Source organism: Dama dama, chromosome 15 (assembly GCF_033118175.1).
Source record: "Dama dama isolate Ldn47 chromosome 15, ASM3311817v1, whole genome shotgun sequence".
Lineage (NCBI taxonomy): Eukaryota > Metazoa > Chordata > Mammalia > Artiodactyla > Cervidae > Dama > Dama dama.
In genome coordinates, this window is record NC_083695.1 from 28,749,575 (window position 1) to 28,767,407 (window position 17,833).

A 17,833-nucleotide genomic window follows, 5' to 3' on the forward strand; every position below is an offset into this window, starting at 1 on the left:
GCTTTAAAATGCTCTCCCAAACCTTGTGGAACCGTGGTGCAATAACCCTAGTTGACTTGATAGAACACGAAACCCCTGGTGCTGCTCATGGAGAGGACTTGGCTGAGGCTGGTTAAAATGTCCCTGTGGGTGAGGACTTTGGTGTTTTCTCCTGGAAGCACCATTGCTCCTAGGATAAACATGATTCCTCAGGGTTCTTCAAGCACTGGCTGGAGTCCTGGAGATCTGTCCCTCATGTTTTCATTGCTCAGAGGCTTTCACCCATGAAACAGGAGCATGGGTTTCATTCACTCTTCAGTCTCAACTGCTCTTTTTTCTCCCCTGGACCTTAAACCTTGACAAAGTCCTTCCTTTTTTTTTTTTAACAATTTAAATTTTTTCTAGAAGATTATTTAACTTAATTTCAATGTACAGTCATTAGAAGAAACAGAAACAATAGAAAGGAATAACAGTGTTTACATCACCAAATTGGGCCGGCAACCTACGTCCATACTTGAACAACACTGGGAAGTCCCAAGTAACAGCAATCTGGAGCCCCAGTTGGGGAAAGGGTCCAAGGTGGTGCATCCACACCATGGGCGAGACTTCAAGTCGCAGTTCTGGGGGCTTCTGCTTATAATCCCAGCCTGCAAAATGATACTATTAATCAGTTTTCACGTAAAAATGCAGCTCTGGTTTTCCTTTAACTTTTACAATGCTATTCGTTTCAACTTGTGAATCTTAAGATTCCTTAGACTCTGGGGGACTAGCGAGGTCTCCAGGGGCTTAAGAAAGTCCAACACCCACTCCTTTTCCTATCTAAAGTGCCACTTGACTTGCTGGTAACCACCAGTGTGCCTGCAAGCAGACATGCAGTTCTGTCAAGGTCGGAAGTCAGTCAGAGGCCTGCTCCCCTAATTTTGAATCCTGAACAAGACTACCTCCATTTTAATTCTCCTAATAGTTCTTTCCTGTTTTGCTAGTTCATTTTGAGTCACAGTTGTGTAGGATCTAGGGGTCAGCAGGAAAAGTCAGAACATCTTGACTGAAGGCAGACAACTGCTGTGGGACAAAGGTCTTATTTCTTACAGGCAGGCCCAGAAGGCAGGATCTGGTGATTCTCTCAACCAGGCACCTTCCCTGATGGGGAAAAATAAGGGAATAGCGCCTCCCTCCCACACACTGATGCCCTCTGCGACTTGTGTCCCAGCAGGACTTAGATGTGGACATCCTGGCTTTGGTCAACGATACCGTGGGGACCATGATGACGTGTGCCTATGACGATCCCTACTGCGAAGTTGGTGTCATCATTGGTAACTCAATTTGCCTTGCTCTTTGGAGGTGGGTTGAAAGGGGCTGGTTTGGGGCTTAGTTTCAGGAAACTCTGAGTAAATTCCGTGGGAAGAGTATTGGCATTTTCTACTTAGAAGAAGCAACATAGGGAGATAGAAAATTAATACACGCATTCATTCAACAAGTGTTTACTGAGTGACCCTTGTGTGCTAGGCCTTGGGCTCTGCGTCAGATTCTCGATGGTGAGAGTCCCAAAGATTCCTGTACTTGTGAAACTTTCAGTGCAGAGGTGGGGGAGAGACCAAAAGGCCTAAACAAATCACATCTCAGGTGGTTAGTGTGATGAGGAATATAAAGCAGGGTGATGTGACTGAGAGTGTGTGTAGTGGGGTTGTGAGGTGAGACCTCCCTGAGGGGTGACATTTGAGCAGGGACCTCAGTGATGAGGAGGAGGGAGCAAAGCAGAGATGGAGAGGAAGCAAATACTGCGGGCTGTGAGAGGGGAATGAGTCTGGGCTGCTTGAGGAGCCCTAAAAGGCTGAATGGTTGTGAATCAAAGGGGGTGAGGCTGAGAGTAGAAGGCCATTCAGGTGAGAAAAAGTGGCTGGGACCCGGCAGATCACCGAGGACACGGGACACGGCCCCTGGAAGGTCTCTGACTTTAAACCCATGGGAGACAGGGCACTAGAGGACTTTGGGTGGTGGATGGGCAAGTGGGGTGTGCACTTTGAAAAAGCTCGTTCGGCTGCTGTGTAGAGAATCAGCTCCCGGGGGTGAGGCCAGCCAAGAGGCCACGGCGCTCTGTGGCGCAGGACCAGGGAGGCCACAGCAGAGTGGGAGTGTCTGTGGGTGGTCTCAACACCTGAGCTGGAAGGGGGCCCTCCCGGAGGGGTCCATGAAAAGGCTGTGTGGGCTCAGTAAGGCCAAATGGACCGGATTTATAGGCTGTTCTCAAATGCCCCTTCAACCCTCCTATTCCTTTGCTACTACTGGGGAAAGTTTTCTGAATTGCTTTTTCCTAATTTGCATCTCACTCCCCTCAGTCTGACTTTCCCAAAGAGCAGGATCTTTACATCTGGGGGTCTTGATTTGCCTTCCAGTTTCTGGAGCCCCACACCTCAGAATGGGCCGGGCACTTGCCCGGCATGACATCTGCTACAGTCCGCTGTGTCTGTCTTACTGACTCTGTCTGATAACCTGCCGATTGGGTGCCATTGTCCGTGCGTTTCTGAGAAAAGCCTTTTCCAAATATTGTATTACAATCTGATTGCCTACATTTTTTATTTCTCATGTTGGCTTTAAAATCCTGAGAACTAAACATCAGCCAGGGAAAGATACTTAAACAATAACAACAACAAAATAGCTTTATTGGGACTCCCCTGGTAATCCTGTGGTTAAGACCCCACATTTCCACTGCAAGGGGCACAGGTTTGGCCCCTGGTTGGTCAACTAAGACCCCACATGCCACGTGTCATGGCCAAACAAAGACTACCTTTATTGAAGCATAAAAGCCCTCTCATTTAGGTAATAATTAGTGATTTTAGTGAATTTATAGAGTTTTGTAATCATCACCACAGTCCAGCTGGAATGTTTCCATCATCCCAATCTGTCTCAAACAGGTTGTGCCTATCTGCAGCCTCTCCTCACTGCTCAAGTGTTTGAGGCATTTCCTTGGAGTGAATTTATGTTTGAATAATGGCATGTTGCTGTCTTATGTGATAGCTCATCACTGTCAAACATAAGGATGTAGCTTATGCTAGGAAGGATTTGTGGCAGGCTATGAGTAAGGAATATTTTTAGTATCAAATAGAGAAGAGGCCAAGTAGCACAGGGAAAGGATTAAAAATATTAGTGAGTCGGTGAATTTTTAAAAACATAAGATTCAGTTAACTCATCCTCCTCTCCGTAAATGTGCTCTGTCAGCTTTCATACATATTCATCAGGGACTTCTTCACAATCGACTCCATTCATAACAGCAAACCATTAACACCCTGACAAGTGTGGACTTGACATGTCAGCTTTATTCCTCATGAACTCCCGGGCTTGCCAAAGCCGCTTCCCTCAGCAAGAACCAGCCCCGGGAGTGGATCAAAAGCACTTTGTGGTGCATTCAGAGGACTCTCGGGCGGTTGAGAGTTTCCTCTGTCTTTGCCCAGCTGGGCGCCCTCGCGGCTGTCCGTTTTCTCTCTGATCCCTCGTCCAGGTACCGGCACCAACGCGTGCTACATGGAGGACATGAGCAACATCGACCTGGTGGAGGGCGACGAGGGGAGGATGTGCATCAGCACCGAGTGGGGGGCCTTCGGGGACGACGGGGCCCTGGAGGACATCCGCACTGAGTTCGACCGGGAGCTGGACCTCGGCTCCCTCAACCCCGGGAAGCAGCTGTGAGTACTCTGTACTCTAATCTGGGCACCGGCGCCAGTGACTGTCCACTCACGCAGGTACGCTGCGTACCTGGGAGACGTCTTAGCTGTCGCTTATTCTCCATCACGGGCGTTTAAGAGGCAAGGCTTGTATTGATATTTCAGTTTCACCAGATAGATGAGGAAAGGGAAGCCAAAGAAATCGAGTGATTTCTCCCAGGTCATATCGCTGATCAGATTCAATCCAGAGGCAGGGGAGATACAGCTGTGAACTCAAGTCCTGCGTTTTTGGCCCATTGGAATGAATGGTCACAGAACAGATCAGTGCAGCCCGAGGAAGCACACATTCCTCACTCGTTTCAGGGCTCCGCTGAACCTCACTTTCTCCGAGGCCTCATCACGAAGCGCCTGGTGGGAGCACCCCCGGCCTGAGGTCTCACGCAGACTTCCTGCACTGTCATCCCATGCTCACATGTACTGTGAGCCTTCAGGGTCTGCCTCAGCTCTGACTGCATGCTGAACTCCCAAGGGCAGCTACACTTGGGATTTCCTTTCCTTTCTACACATAGTGTCTTTACACGTTGTTGCAACTTTAAGTGTTTGTTATAAAACAAACAAAAAGTGTCTGTTGAATGAAAAAATGTTTATAATTTTTAAAAATAATTTCAGATTTATAGAAAAGTAATGAGAATAATACAACCTTCAAATTCCCAAATAGTAACATTCTATCTGTGTGTGTATGTATATACACAGACACATAAAATATACACCTGTATAAAATACACATATGTCTGAATAAAACTATTTTTCTGAACCATCTGAGACTATAATTGCAAATGTAATATCCCTTCACCCCTAAATACTTCAGAATATTACCTGAGAACAAGTGCATTCTCTTATACAACCAAAGTGTAATTATCAAAATTAGGACACTAGCATTTAATCAGTTCTAATATCTAATTTATAGATCTTACTTAAAACTCACCAGCTGCCCCACTAATGTCCTTTATTTAAAAAGAAAAATTGTCCAGGTCCGGGATCACACGTTACATGTTGCTGCTGTATCTCTTCAGCCTCTTTCAATCTTCTGTAATATATTTTTGCTTTTCATGGTCTTCAGGAATACAGACCATGTATTTCACAGCATGTCTCTCAGCTTGTATTTGTCTGCCGTTTCTCATGATTAGATTCAGGTGATAGATTTGCAGCAGGACTGTCACACAAGTGGTGTGTGTCCTTCCCAGGGCATCAGATCTGGAAGTGTGTAATATTTCTTCAGTTACTGATGACACAAATTCAAATCACTTGGTTAAGGGAATATTTGAGAGGTTTTTCCACCGCAAGGTTATTCCCTCTGTAATGAATAAGTATCTGGTGAAGAGATACTTTGAGACTATGCAATTATCCTGTATCTCATTAAATTTTACTCTCTAGTTTTAGCATCCATTGATGAATTTCTAGATCCATCATTCCCTCTGCAGTTATTAGTTGCTATTCTACTGTAAGGAATACTGTAAGGAAGAGCTATCTCCTCCACTTACTTCCTTATACTAATACGGATTCTTTTATAATTTAATGAGTTATAACTTTTTCCTATCATTATTTAATCATTCCTTCCCATCAATTTTTTTTTTTTCAGATTTAGCCAGTGGAAGCTCCCTCAAGCTAGTCCCTAAGTGCTTTTGACATGTTCCCATCACTCTTTAAGTACTTCCTTATTTTCTTGCACAGTAAGATGTTCCAGGCTCACCATGTACTTTCCCAGTCCCAGCAATGGAATCAACCATTTTCCCAAGAAGCCCTGGTGAATAAACATTTTAAGTGCCTCCTGGAAACCACTCAGCACTAGAAGTGAATATCTGAGGAACAAATTTCTGGTTTTGATGTACTTGTTCCCCAGCACACACCCATTCTGCTGGTGATACAGAACAGTCACAGCCTAAGGAACTGGGTTCATTGTGGGGACTTTGGCATCCTCACACTATTCATTTCACTTAACATAATTCCACTATCCCAAGCTCAGCTGGGATTTCTTTTTATTGTCTTCTATTTTTGCAATGTTTTAAGATGTTTTATAATGAAATGGATAAAGTTAATTAGGAAACTGGTTGTCCTTGATTTTGTATTTTATTATGTTTGCAGAATAAAAATTATATTTAATAGTTTACTTGGGAAACAGTTAGTAATTGCTTGTTGTATGCAGACTGAAAGTCCACATGTGGGTAACCTGGTGGGACATTTCACCTATATTATTTTGTGTGTCTATAGACTTTATTTTATTATTATGTTTAAAAATTTTATTGGAGTATGGTTGATTTATACTGTTAGTTGCAGGTGTACAACAAAGTGATTCACTTATACATATACATGTATTCATTCTTTTTCAGATTTTTTTCCCATATAGATTATTACATACTATTGATAGAGTTCCCTGTTCTGTACAGTAGGTCCTTGTTGGTTATCTATTTTACTCATATTATTGTAGAACCTCTCTGAGGCTATCTAAGCCCAACTAACAGACACATCTTTTTCTCTTGGGCAGAAACACGTAGGAGTTGGAAAAATTTCAAATTTGGATTTGTCATGCTGTGATCTTGGGAAAGTACCTAAATTCTCTGAAGTTGAGATTCCTTATATCTAATATGAGACTGGCACCCCCATGGCCAAGGGTGATTTGAAGTAGAGATTCTTGGACTCAAGCACTTTGTGATCAGGAAAGAACCATAGGTTTCCTCTAGTTTAGTGCTCCTCTTTTATAAGTGGGGATAATGCAGCTCAGAGAGCTGCAGTGGGCTCCGAAGGGCACCTCAAGGTGGGGCAAGGACTGAGGCCTCCTGACCTGGAAAGAGGCCTTTCCACTACTTGTGTTCCTGACCCTGGGCCATGGTTCATGGGCTTGGGAAAGGAATGCTGCATAACCAAAGGCATTGCTGCTACTTATCTGTTCACCAAATTGTAGGTTTGAAAAAATGATCAGCGGCCTATACTTGGGTGAACTCGTCAGGCTCATCTTGCTGAAGATGGCCAAGACAGGCCTCCTGTTTGGCGGCGAGAAATCCTCTGCTCTTCACATTAAAGGCAAGATTGAAACACGGCATGTGGCTGCCATGGAGAGGTGAGCTACTGGCAGGGTCCCTCCCACCTTGACTCTGAAGGGGGTAGTGTGGGCAACCAAGGCATGGTATGCTCATGGGCATAGTGCATAGGAGGAACCAGATCTTCCTTCTTCACCAGGACAATTTCAGACCTGCGCACGGCTTCAGGTGGATTAGCAGTGCCTGTCATGCCTCACATGTGGCTTCTGGTTGGTTTCAGTAGCCAGGGATTCTGCTGTTGGAGGTTTACCCTCTTCTCATGTTTTGTTGCCTTTTTCCTCCCTAAACTGGTGACGTAACCTTTTTAGGGTTGCAGACCCCTTGGAGAGTCTAAGTTCTGGACCCTTTACCCCCAAAATGCACACTTGCACACAATTTTGCTCATAATATCAGGACATCCTTGGAACCATTAAGGCCCTAGCATGGAATCCAAGTTAAGAATTCCCACTACAGCAATAATCTTCTCTACCTGCTGCTGTGAGGGACTGCATTTGGTTTTGGCTTTGGCGATTAGAGGGAAGAGCTCACACAAAAGTCTGCAGTAGTGAGCTGACTGCTGAGGGTGACTGGCCCGGGTTGACTCAAGATCCTGTTCCTCAAGCTTAGAAACCCTGGCACTGCCCTGAGCTTTGCAATCAGCTTAGATTCTGAGCTCAGCAGGGTGACATCTGACTTCCAGAGTCTGTGTTTATGCAGAGCTTGTCAGGGACTGAGTTTCTATGAAAGGCAGTGGAGTACAGGGTGCTTAAGAGGGCGGACTCCTTAATCTAACTGCCTGCGTTCAAATCTTGACCCTTGCACTCACCAGCTGTGTGCCTATGGACAGGTTACCTACCCTGTCTGTGCCTCAGATCTCTCTTCTGCACAGTAGGATAACGACGGTCCTCCCCCCAGGTTTGTTGTGAGGACTGAGTTAACACATGTCAAGTCCTTAGACGAGCACCTGGCACATAGTGAGTGAGCAATAAGTGGTGGCCGCCATGATCATTGTTGAAGTCATCATTATTATTATATGATGATGTGCCAGCCTGTTTATGTTCACAGTCCCGAGAGGTGGGAACACTCTCTCTGAGGGGGCTTCCCATGAGATGGGGCAGTGTGGTCCTCTCATTCCTGTCCCCTGGCCAGGTACAAAGAAGGCCTAGCCAATACGAGAGAGATCCTGACAGATCTGGGCCTGGAACCTTCGGATGCAGATTGCATTGCGGTCCAGCACGTCTGCACCATCGTCTCCTTCCGCTCAGCAAATCTCTGCGCAGCCGCCCTGGCAGCCATCCTGACACGCCTCCGGGAGAACAAGAAGCTGGTACGGCTCCGGACCACGGTGGGCATGGACGGCACACTCTACAAGATCCACCCTCAGTGAGTACTGGCCGCCGGCCCACACCCTCCGCAAACAATCACCCCTGGAGCAGAGTCCAGTTTTCTTTCTAAACTATGCTGCTCTCTGGGTTGCCAGAACCAACCATATTCTATGGTTCTGAGATTATACAGCAAAGGGTGAATTTAGAGATTACATTCATCTAGCTGGCAGGGCTGCTTTAGGGGCTCATTCTTAAAGGAATGTTTTGCTAAAGTCAGTAGTCTGACTAGCAAGGCCATCCATCCATGTGCTTATCTATCTATATATCCCTATATTCATCTATCTATTATTATTGAATACTCACTATGTTAAGATAGGAAAGTAAGATATGTCCAGTTATAAATGGGGAAATATCTGGATGGCAGAGGTTGCCATGATCACATGAAGGATACTGGTAGGAAAACACAGAAGAAGGGAGAATGAAAGCCCCTCTGACTAACAGAGGTGTAATTGAAAGTCAGGCGTGTAGACCTGGGAAGAGCTGGGGAAAAAAACCTTTCCCTATGGGCAGAGATGATGTTCAGTCAATATATTATGAGTGTATGCATGCTAAGTTGCTTCAGTTGTGTCTGACTCTTTGCGACCCTATGGACTGTAGCCCACCAGGCTCCCCTGTCCATGGGATTCTCCAGGCAAGAATACTGGAGTGGGTTGCCATGCCCTCCTCAAGGGCATCTTCATGACCTGGGAATCGAACCTGCGTCTCCTGCAGCTCCTGCATTGCAAGCAGATTCTTTACTGCTGAGTCACCATGGAAGTCCATATATTATGTGTGGATATGCCCTACTAGTTGTAATGTTAGTGATAAAAATAACCACTTCTTTGAGGCTTCCAAGGGTCCCTTCCACTCCCTCAGATGATCTGGACCCTACGCTAGTCACCCCCATCGGCTCCCTCCATGCGGCAACTAAAGGGGTGAGCCTTGGCCCAGCAGGGCTCCCCAGGATGCTGTCCCACTGCTCCACCTGTATCTGTTTCTGTTGACTGGGCCCGGGCCTTTACGGTTTTTACATATTTTGCCATCACCCCTGCCTTCAGGTACCCAAAACGCCTGCACAAGGTGGTGAGGAAACTGGTCCCGAACTGTGACGTCCGCTTCCTGCTGTCGGAGAGCGGCAGCACCAAGGGCGCCGCCATGGTGACCGCAGTAGCCTCCCGCGTGCAGGCCCAGCGGAAGCAGATTGACAAGGTGCTGGCTCTGTTCTGCCTGACCCAAGAGCAACTGGTGGGCATTCAGAACAAGATGCGGGATGAGTTTGAGTACGGGCTGAAGAAGGATACCCACCCACTAGCCACAGTCAAGATGCTGCCCACCTACGTCTGTGGGATGCCGGATGGCACAGGTGGGGCCCTGCGCCACTCCCTTCTCTGATGGGCCACCCAGAGCTCCATCCAAGCTCCTTAAACCCAGTTAGGATCTTTGTTTCAAGAGCCTTGGGTTCGTGTCTATAATGGAGGGAGGGAGAGTACTCTGCTGAATCTGTTCTTTGGTTGATCCAGGGCACTGGCAGTGAAGAATACCTAAGTTAGGTTCCACGTGTGTGAAGACCCAGACGCTGTCCCCGGGAGCTACCATCTGGACACTGTGGCATGTCTGGCTTGTCTTCTGCCCTTTCTTCTGGCTTTCTTCTCTCCTGGGGCTTGGCTCTCTTCCTCTCCCCTCTTTTCATTTTCTGCCCCTGACTTTTCTGATACTTGATCCTTTTCCTGGTCCTCTGTGCTCAGCTGACAGGAGCTATACAACAGTGAAGTCAGTTCTTTAGACAAGTAATTCCACCTCTTTGCATCTCATGAATCTCACCAAGATATAATGATCTTTGTAAAATGCTTCATCTCTTTAATTTGCTTTTGACTCTTTAATTTCATTTTATGCTCATAACCATTCTGTATGTTATGTAAAGAGAGAATGATTCCCATTTTATGGATGCCAAAACTGAGACTCAGAGAAGTTAGGTGACATACTTAAGGTTATACAGCTGGACTTGGAATCTCTCAACAACAAAGATCTTTTCCAGAGCCAGTATCCTTTGAGTCTTTGGGGGGAGAAAATGAGAGCAGGAAAAAACACTATTCAATTATTCATTCTTTCATCTCTTTTTTCCTTTTGCCTCCATTCCTCAAAATTTCATTAAGTACTTGCTATAGGTCAGGCTCTGTTGTAGGCACAGTGGCAGAGCAGTAAAGAAAACACAGTCCCTACCTTTATGGAGCCTTTGTTCTGTTGGGCTGACAGTAAACGGACAAACACCAGATGAAGCCATGTCATAACAGGGCTATGAAGACAAATAGAACAGAGTCAGGAGGAAGAGAGCTGGCCAGGGGTGAGGGCTTTGGCAAATTCAAGGAACAGCAAAATGACCAGTGTGATTATAACAGAGTGAATGAGGCAGTCAGCGAGGGGAGGGATCACACGGAACGGACTATGATGCTCTGAGATGCCAGAGAAGCAAGAGGCGGTAATGGGTGTTGGACTTGATATGGTTTCTTGTCAGTCTGGTGGGGGTGTGGGAATCCAGTAATGGGAAGAGTGGGACAGAGAATCATTTCATGTTTGGGATGAGCAGTTCCTCTAGGCCCTACAGATGGAATGGAAGCACCTTCTTGAGTCCACTATAGTCAGGTAGCCTGACCTGGATTCACCCTCAGAGGTTCCTTGAACACAAATATCATGAGCGGCCGTTAGCAGACACCTAGGAAAGCAAGCTGGCCTCAGATGGGCTCAGGATGCCTGCCCAGGGCTCTGACACCATGCTTGCTGACCACCACGCCCCTGTGGCCCCTGAACCTCAGGCCAACAAGCTCTAGGGCTGTTCTCTTTCGGCATCTCTTCTTCCTCCCAATGCCTGCACGCGAGGCCCTGCTCAGTGCATGCTGGTGGGATGCCACCCTCGCTTCCTCTACCACAGAGAAAGGAAAGTTTCTCGCCCTGGATCTGGGGGGAACCAACTTCCGGGTCCTCCTGGTAAAGATCAGAAGTGGACGACGGTCAGTGAGGATGTACAACAAGATCTTCGCCATCCCCCTGGAGATCATGCAGGGCACGGGCGAGGAGGTAAATGCCGGCCGGGGTTTCACCCTCCGAGGGGCCAGCCTGCCATCCACCCCGGACAGTGCAGGTCCAGCGTGACTGCTGCTATCTCTCTCTCCCTGCAGCTGTTTGACCACATCGTGCAGTGCATCGCCGACTTCCTGGACTACATGGGCCTCAAGGGAGCCCAGCTGCCTTTGGGCTTCACGTTCTCCTTTCCCTGCAGGCAAACGAGCATTGACAAGGTATGACGGTCCAGCCTGGAGGGCCTCCCTCCTGCACTTGGGGCGTCTCAAGGCAGCTCTGAGTCACCGTTCAGTTTGTTTAGGGGTCTCAGGTTCAGGGCAGCTGGGGAGACATGATCAAGAATTTAGACTATTTAATTTTTTCTATTTACTGTGTTCCATTTTCACTATTACTGTTTTATGGACTGAAGTTTGCAAAATGCTTTAGGGTTGTATAAAAGGACACGTGGATAAAATTACTGTTAAAAGAGAGGTCAAGTCATATTATCAAGAGATAAGAGGTAATGACCAGTTAAGGCAAGTTATAACTCTTAGTCTGTAATATTGCATGTGTCTTCCTGGGTGGTCAGTGTAAACAGGGAAACACAGTAGGTGGTAAGGCTTTTATTGTCTGATGAACAAAAGCTTACCAGTGCTTCTGAAGAAATGCATTTCTTTCCTGATATTAGACTCTCAGGAGACATTGATCACATTGACACATATTTTGTTGACACTGAAGAACTTCATGGATGATAATTTTAATAAATTGTTCATAATAATTTAAAAGCACATATCATATGACTTTTCATGGATAAAAGCACCATTCACCTGCTCAAGGAGAACAGAGTACCCTCTTGCTCTCTAACAGGCTTATGTCAATCAAGCTATCTGATCTGGTGTAAAAGCAGAACACCACTTTCAATTTACAGAGAGAACCCTGGTCAGCACAGCAAGTCAGGCAGAGAGCTCATGGCAATGATAAGAATGGCACCAAAGATTTAAGACTTTGTGTGATCCAGTCAGTGTCTCCATGATGTACACATTATTTTTGTTTTGTTTATTTTATCATCTTTTATTGTGGTAAAATTTATATAACATTTACCATTTTGACTGTTTTTAAGTGTACCTTGTTTTTAAGTATACGCTGGTACATTTAAAAAGTACAGCTGTGCTGTGGCATTAAGTACATCACATCATTGTGAACTACCACCACTATCCATCTTCTGAAGTCTTCCATCTTCCCAAACTGAAACTCTCTCCATTTGCCCTTCTCCTAGCCCCTGACAGCCTTTATTTTACTTTCTGTCTCTATGAATTTGACTATCTTAGGCACCTCATCTAAGTAGACTCATAACAGTGTTTGTCATTTTGTGACTGGCTTATTTCATTTAGCATAATGTTCTCAAGGGTGATTCACATAGAATTCCATTCCTTTTTAAAGCTGAATGATATTTTATTGTATGTTTGCATGCTATTTTTAATCACCATTTTGTAGTTAAGAAAAGCAGAGGCACAGTGAAGTTAAGTTGTCCAGGTTACCGTGTCTATAAACAGTGGTGGAGGGGTCAGTCCAGGACACCGACCTGAGAGCCCAGGTTCTTGCACTTTGCCCTCAGGATCTGGAACCCAGTGTTTTTGGACCATTTCGGCTATAATACCCAGTATACTTACATATATATATGTAATTAAGACCAAAAAATCAAGAAATAGTACCTACCCTTGTTCTGTGCATTTTATTTTCTATCCTGTTTTTCATATGAGGAAATTGAGGCATACAGTCTCATCTAAACAGCAGTCGCAAAACCAGAACTGAAACAGAACTCTCCAGGGCTCTGAGAATGCCATGAAAACCCACTCACCAGGCTTACATCTCACTCCTAATCATTCAGAGAACAGGAAGAGGGGTTCAGAAGGTGAAATTATCTGGTAATATGGCTAGATCTCTCAAAATTAAAAATGCTAGAATGCTAAGAGCCATGAGATCCATTTCTCAAGATTAATGAACAAGGATGTTCACTACACCATCACTTTTTAATAATGAAAAATTAGAAATAACCCAAATGCCTGGCAATGGAAAATGACTAAATAAAAAACGGAAATAAATTTTCATTTCCCCTAAAATGAAAAATGACTAAATATAGTATATCACTCACATGAGATGACTGGATTTTTATTTAGCAAACACATACATAGTGCTTGTTTGGTGCCTGGTGCTGTACTAAATGCTTCACAGACATTACCTACCCAGTTAGGAGGCCAGCAGAGTGCAGTGGTTTGAGAGCATGGGTCTGGAACCAGATTGCCTCAATTTGCATCTTGGCTTCTCCACACTTACTGGCTGTATGACCTTGGGTGAATTACTTAACCTCTCTGCACCTTTTACTTCCTTACTTGAAAAATAGGGATTAAAATAGGTATGTTTTGTGGATTTTAAAATTTCTGTGCAGTTATACTTGAGGAGTATTTTCCACGTTAACTGACCAGCAATGGTATAAAAGATATATTACTGAGTGAGAAAAACAAGGGCTTCATAGGTGGCTCAAAGGAAAGAATCTGCCTGACAATGCAGGAGACACAGGAGACATGGTTTCCATCCCTGGGTCGGGAAGATCCCCTGGAGAAGGAAATGGCAACCCACTCCAGTATTCTTACCTGGGAAATCCCATGGACAGAGGAGCCTGGTGGGCTACAGTTTATGGATAAAAACAAATTGCAGTAGTCCACACACAGTATGAATTTGAAAGCGCACATAAATATAGAGAAAAAAAATCTGTAAGGATTCATTATCGGGCTGATAATAGAGGTTACCTCCCATATTTAGGAGGATGGGGAGTTAAAGGAGACTTTGTTGTTGTCAATAGCACTGAGTTTTTGCAAAGGTAATGCATTCTTGTATTACGGCTGCCGTTAAAAGTTAATACACATGGAAATGGAAGTTGGGGGTGGGGAGGGGAAAGCCACGTGCAGCTGTCCATGGTCCTGAGTGGTCCACAGGCACCAGTACACAGCTGCTCCTCCTGATTTGGGCCACTGGGCCTCCAGGCCTCCCTCCCAGCAGTTCTGACAGGTTCATGAAGACATGACTAAGAAGGAAGGGAGACCAATGGAGAGCTTGGAGCAAAGACACCAATGGCTGAGGAGAAAAAAAAAAAAACTTTCTTTAAAAATAATTGAAATGTAGTTGATTTACAATACTATACTAGTTTCAGGTACATAACATAATAGTTTGATATTTTTATAGGTTGTATTCTATACAAAATTATTGTAAAATACTGACTATATTCTCTTGCTGTACATTGCATCCTTGTAACTTATTTATTTTATACCTAGTAATTTATATCTTTAAATCCCTTTTACCTATTTTGCCCCTCTCCTCACCCCTCTTCATTTTGGTAACCAGTAGTTTTTCAAAAAAGAGAGACTTTAAAAAAATATGATTTGGTATAATTGCAACTAATGAGAAAGATTTTTCAACTGGGGTTGAATCTCTAAGGTTCTACATATATTCACCAGGAAAGGAGCAAGGAAGCCCAGCTTCCCAAGGACTGTGGAGAGAAGGGGGGAGCCCGGAGCTGAGGGCCTCAGGGTGAGGTGGCCGTTCATGCCCTGGGATTGAGGGTGCTGCCATTAGAGTTTCTGGCCATCTCTCCTACCCCAGCCACTCTCCTGGCCTGGACACCCCAGCTTCCCTGCACTCACCCACCCTCAGCTCTAGGCTATGGAGTTTGAGGCTAGATACCTCTTGCTTCTGGCCAACAGTGTAACCATCTTTTTAAAAATTAGATATACTTCTTCTTGGTATTATAAAAAGTTAGACATATTGATTTTAGGAAAATTAGAAAATACGGACAAGCAAAAAGGAGAGACAGAAAGGTACCTGTTATCTTACATCTAAAGAGAACCACTGTCAACCCTCTGGTGTATGCATTGTTCCAGACCTTTTTCCAGATTTGAGTGTGTGTGTGGTTTTTAAAAGAATAATAGAATAGTTCACATCTGTATTTGTTTAATGTGAGTTCACCTAACAGTGTATGGTAAACATCTTCCTCTAACGGCTAACATTCTCTTAAAGTTTTATGTTTTTGTGGCTCTAGAGCATTTCCTATATTGATATACAATGATAGATCCGTATTGTTGGAAAGACAGAATGTGTGTGTGTGTGTGTTATTTACTCAGTTGTGTCTGACTCTTTGCAACCCCATGAACTGTAGTCCACCGGGCTCCTCTGTCCGTGGAATTTTCCAGGCAAGAATACTGGAGTGGGTAGCCATTCCCTTCTCCAGGGGATTCTCCCAACCCAGGGATCAAACCCACATCTCTTGCACTGCAGGCAGATTCTTTGCCGCCTTAGCCACCCATTTTTCCTGTGAAACCATGCTTTGATGAACATTTTGTAGCTTTATCTTTGATCACGAAGATGTGATTGATTGGATAAATCAGAAGTGGTCTTTGTTCTGTGCAGTCATGGCCAGGGAATGTGAGTTGATGTAAATTTCTGCAATTATTCCACTCAGCAGTAGACCTTGTCTGAGCGTCATGCTTCATGGTGCCTCTGGGTCCAGTGTTAGGGATCCAGATGGAAGCACAGTGAAAAGCATTTGGCCAGCAGTTAGCTGTAGTCCCCTGCATCTATTTGATGCTGAGGTTGTGCAGTGGTTCCAGCAAACTATTGCTCAAGTGAATTTGCCTTCCTTTCTTTCAGGGAACACTCATTGAGTGGACCAAAGGCTTCAAAGCTACTGACTGTGAAGGGGAAGATGTGGTGGATATGCTCAGGGAGGCCATCAAGAGGAGAAACGTATGATGTGGTGTTGAAGTGCATACCTGACCTTGTCCCTTCCCCAAGGCCCCCGTGCTGTGTCATCAGACACCAGCCCTGCGACGCTGGCCTCTGCCCTCCTCAGTCTGATGTGCCCCTCTTGAGACTGTTTGGCCTGCCCATCCTACTTACAGTAGAGCTCTCTTCCTTTGCAGGAATTTGACCTGGACATAGTTGCAGTTGTGAATGACACAGTGGGGACCATGATGACCTGTGGCTATGAAGATCGTAATTGTGAGGTTGGCCTGATTGCAGGTGAGTGATCAGGCATGTCCCATTGGCCTGCTCCCATCTGATCTTTTGGAAGTTACCTTTTAACATACTGAGGGGCAGGGGGCCATTGTTCCTTTACATAGGGGCTCTGAAGCCAGCTTTGTCCATGGCTGAGATGAAGTTAACATTGGGATTTCAGGTCTCCTAATTCCCAAGTCTTTAGTTAATATCTTTTCCCCTAAGGGTTCTAAGCCAAGATTGTCTTTTCTGTTGAGGAAGAAGAATAACTTGGAAAGAGGGAACTTTCACATTTGGGCCTTGGGGCAGATTTTACTGGGTGGAGGGAGACCACAGTTGGATCATGTTGGTTGGCCTGGAGCTGAGAGAGCTAGATTTTCATTCCAGCTCCAACTTGTACCTCCTCTGTTCTCTGACCTCTTCTGGCTGTCAGAAGGTGCACGGGATGGGGAAGAGTTGGAAAGAAACCTAGGAGAGGAGCAGGGAGTGGCCCAAGGTATGATATAGGCATTTTAGGAGTCTTCTGGAAAAGTCTGGCAATGATTAAGGCAAGGGTAGATTCCAGAGGGATGTCTGTAAGTGGTGAGAGGACGGGTGCATTTGAACAGGTAGAGACAGGGGCAGTGGGCATTCCAAGTGACAGACACTGGTTAAGTAATCCCAGAATCTGAGAAAGTTGTTCCAGCTGGTTGTCTGGGTTTCCTGAGTGTGAGTAGTACATGGCACACGGAGATGGGGATATATTGAGATGTCTTCAGTGCCAAGGAGAGGTTTCATCTCACTCTAAACCTCACCTGCTTTGTGACCTTGGGCAGGTTGCTTATTCTGTCTGGACTTGAGCTTCCTCATCCATGGGAAGGGTTGGGCTAGATCTGGGAGGTCAAAGAGGTGAGATTTGTTTGACTGAAGATGATAATCACCTGGACTGTTGTCATGAGAATAGTTCTGAGACCAGGTCATGGACAAAGGAGAAGAGGGTGGTGTTCAGATACCAAGTGTCTGCTTATCCAAGACTAAATGGTTCCTCATGGTCCCTGCCAGCTCTGCTAACTCTGTGACTACTTGGAGCTCACTTTGTGTGCCTATGGCTTATCAATAATGAGGAGGGTGAGGAGGAGGATAATGGTATCACAGGTACAAATTCTATGTGGAGGAAACTTACAGACATCATCTCATTTTTTTCTTGATAACAAATCTATAAGACAGGTGTTAGTTCCTTTTTACAGATGAAGAAATTGGATCTATGAAAGATGAAATACTTGCCTGTAGTCACCCAACTATAAATATAAAGCCGAAGTCCACACCCTGTTGTATCTGACTCCAAACCTAAATTCCTATCTACTGTACCCTGCTGGCTCTTTAAGACCTAGTGGTGTCTTCTGAAGACTAAAGTCCCTTCATGATTCCTTCTAGGAACAGGCAGCAACATGTGCTACATGGAAGAAATGAGAAACATTGAACTGGTGGAAGGGGATGAAGGGAAGATGTGCATTAATACCGAGTGGGGAGGATTTGGAGATAATGGCTGCCTAGATGATATCCAGACCCAATATGACAAGGAGGTGGATGAGGGGTCCTTGAATCCTGGCAAACAGAGGTGAGAAGTGGGTGTGTGTACATTTCTGTAGGCCGTCCAACTTCAGCAGATCTATGG

The 17,833-nt window shown here is 45.2% G+C and overlaps 1 protein-coding gene across 2 annotated transcripts in view; it reads left to right on the plus strand.

Moving 5' to 3' along the window:
* Positions 1-17,833, plus strand: part of HKDC1 (hexokinase domain containing 1) — a 43,124-nt gene that overhangs the window by 15,182 nt on the left and 10,109 nt on the right. The window contains exons 6-15 of one of the 2 annotated variants that reach the window (XM_061161693.1): positions 1,190-1,292; positions 3,476-3,659; positions 6,598-6,753; positions 7,862-8,095; positions 9,135-9,439; positions 11,003-11,148; positions 11,250-11,369; positions 15,832-15,927; positions 16,104-16,203; positions 17,593-17,776. In XM_061161693.1, coding sequence (XP_061017676.1) covers positions 1,190-1,292; positions 3,476-3,659; positions 6,598-6,753; positions 7,862-8,095; positions 9,135-9,439; positions 11,003-11,148; positions 11,250-11,369; positions 15,832-15,927; positions 16,104-16,203; positions 17,593-17,776 — 1,628 coding nt within the window. The remainder of the gene's footprint in view (positions 1-1,189; positions 1,293-3,475; positions 3,660-6,597; positions 6,754-7,861; positions 8,096-9,134; positions 9,440-11,002; positions 11,149-11,249; positions 11,370-15,831; positions 15,928-16,103; positions 16,204-17,592; positions 17,777-17,833) is intronic. The other variant, XM_061161694.1, reaches the window with a different exon arrangement.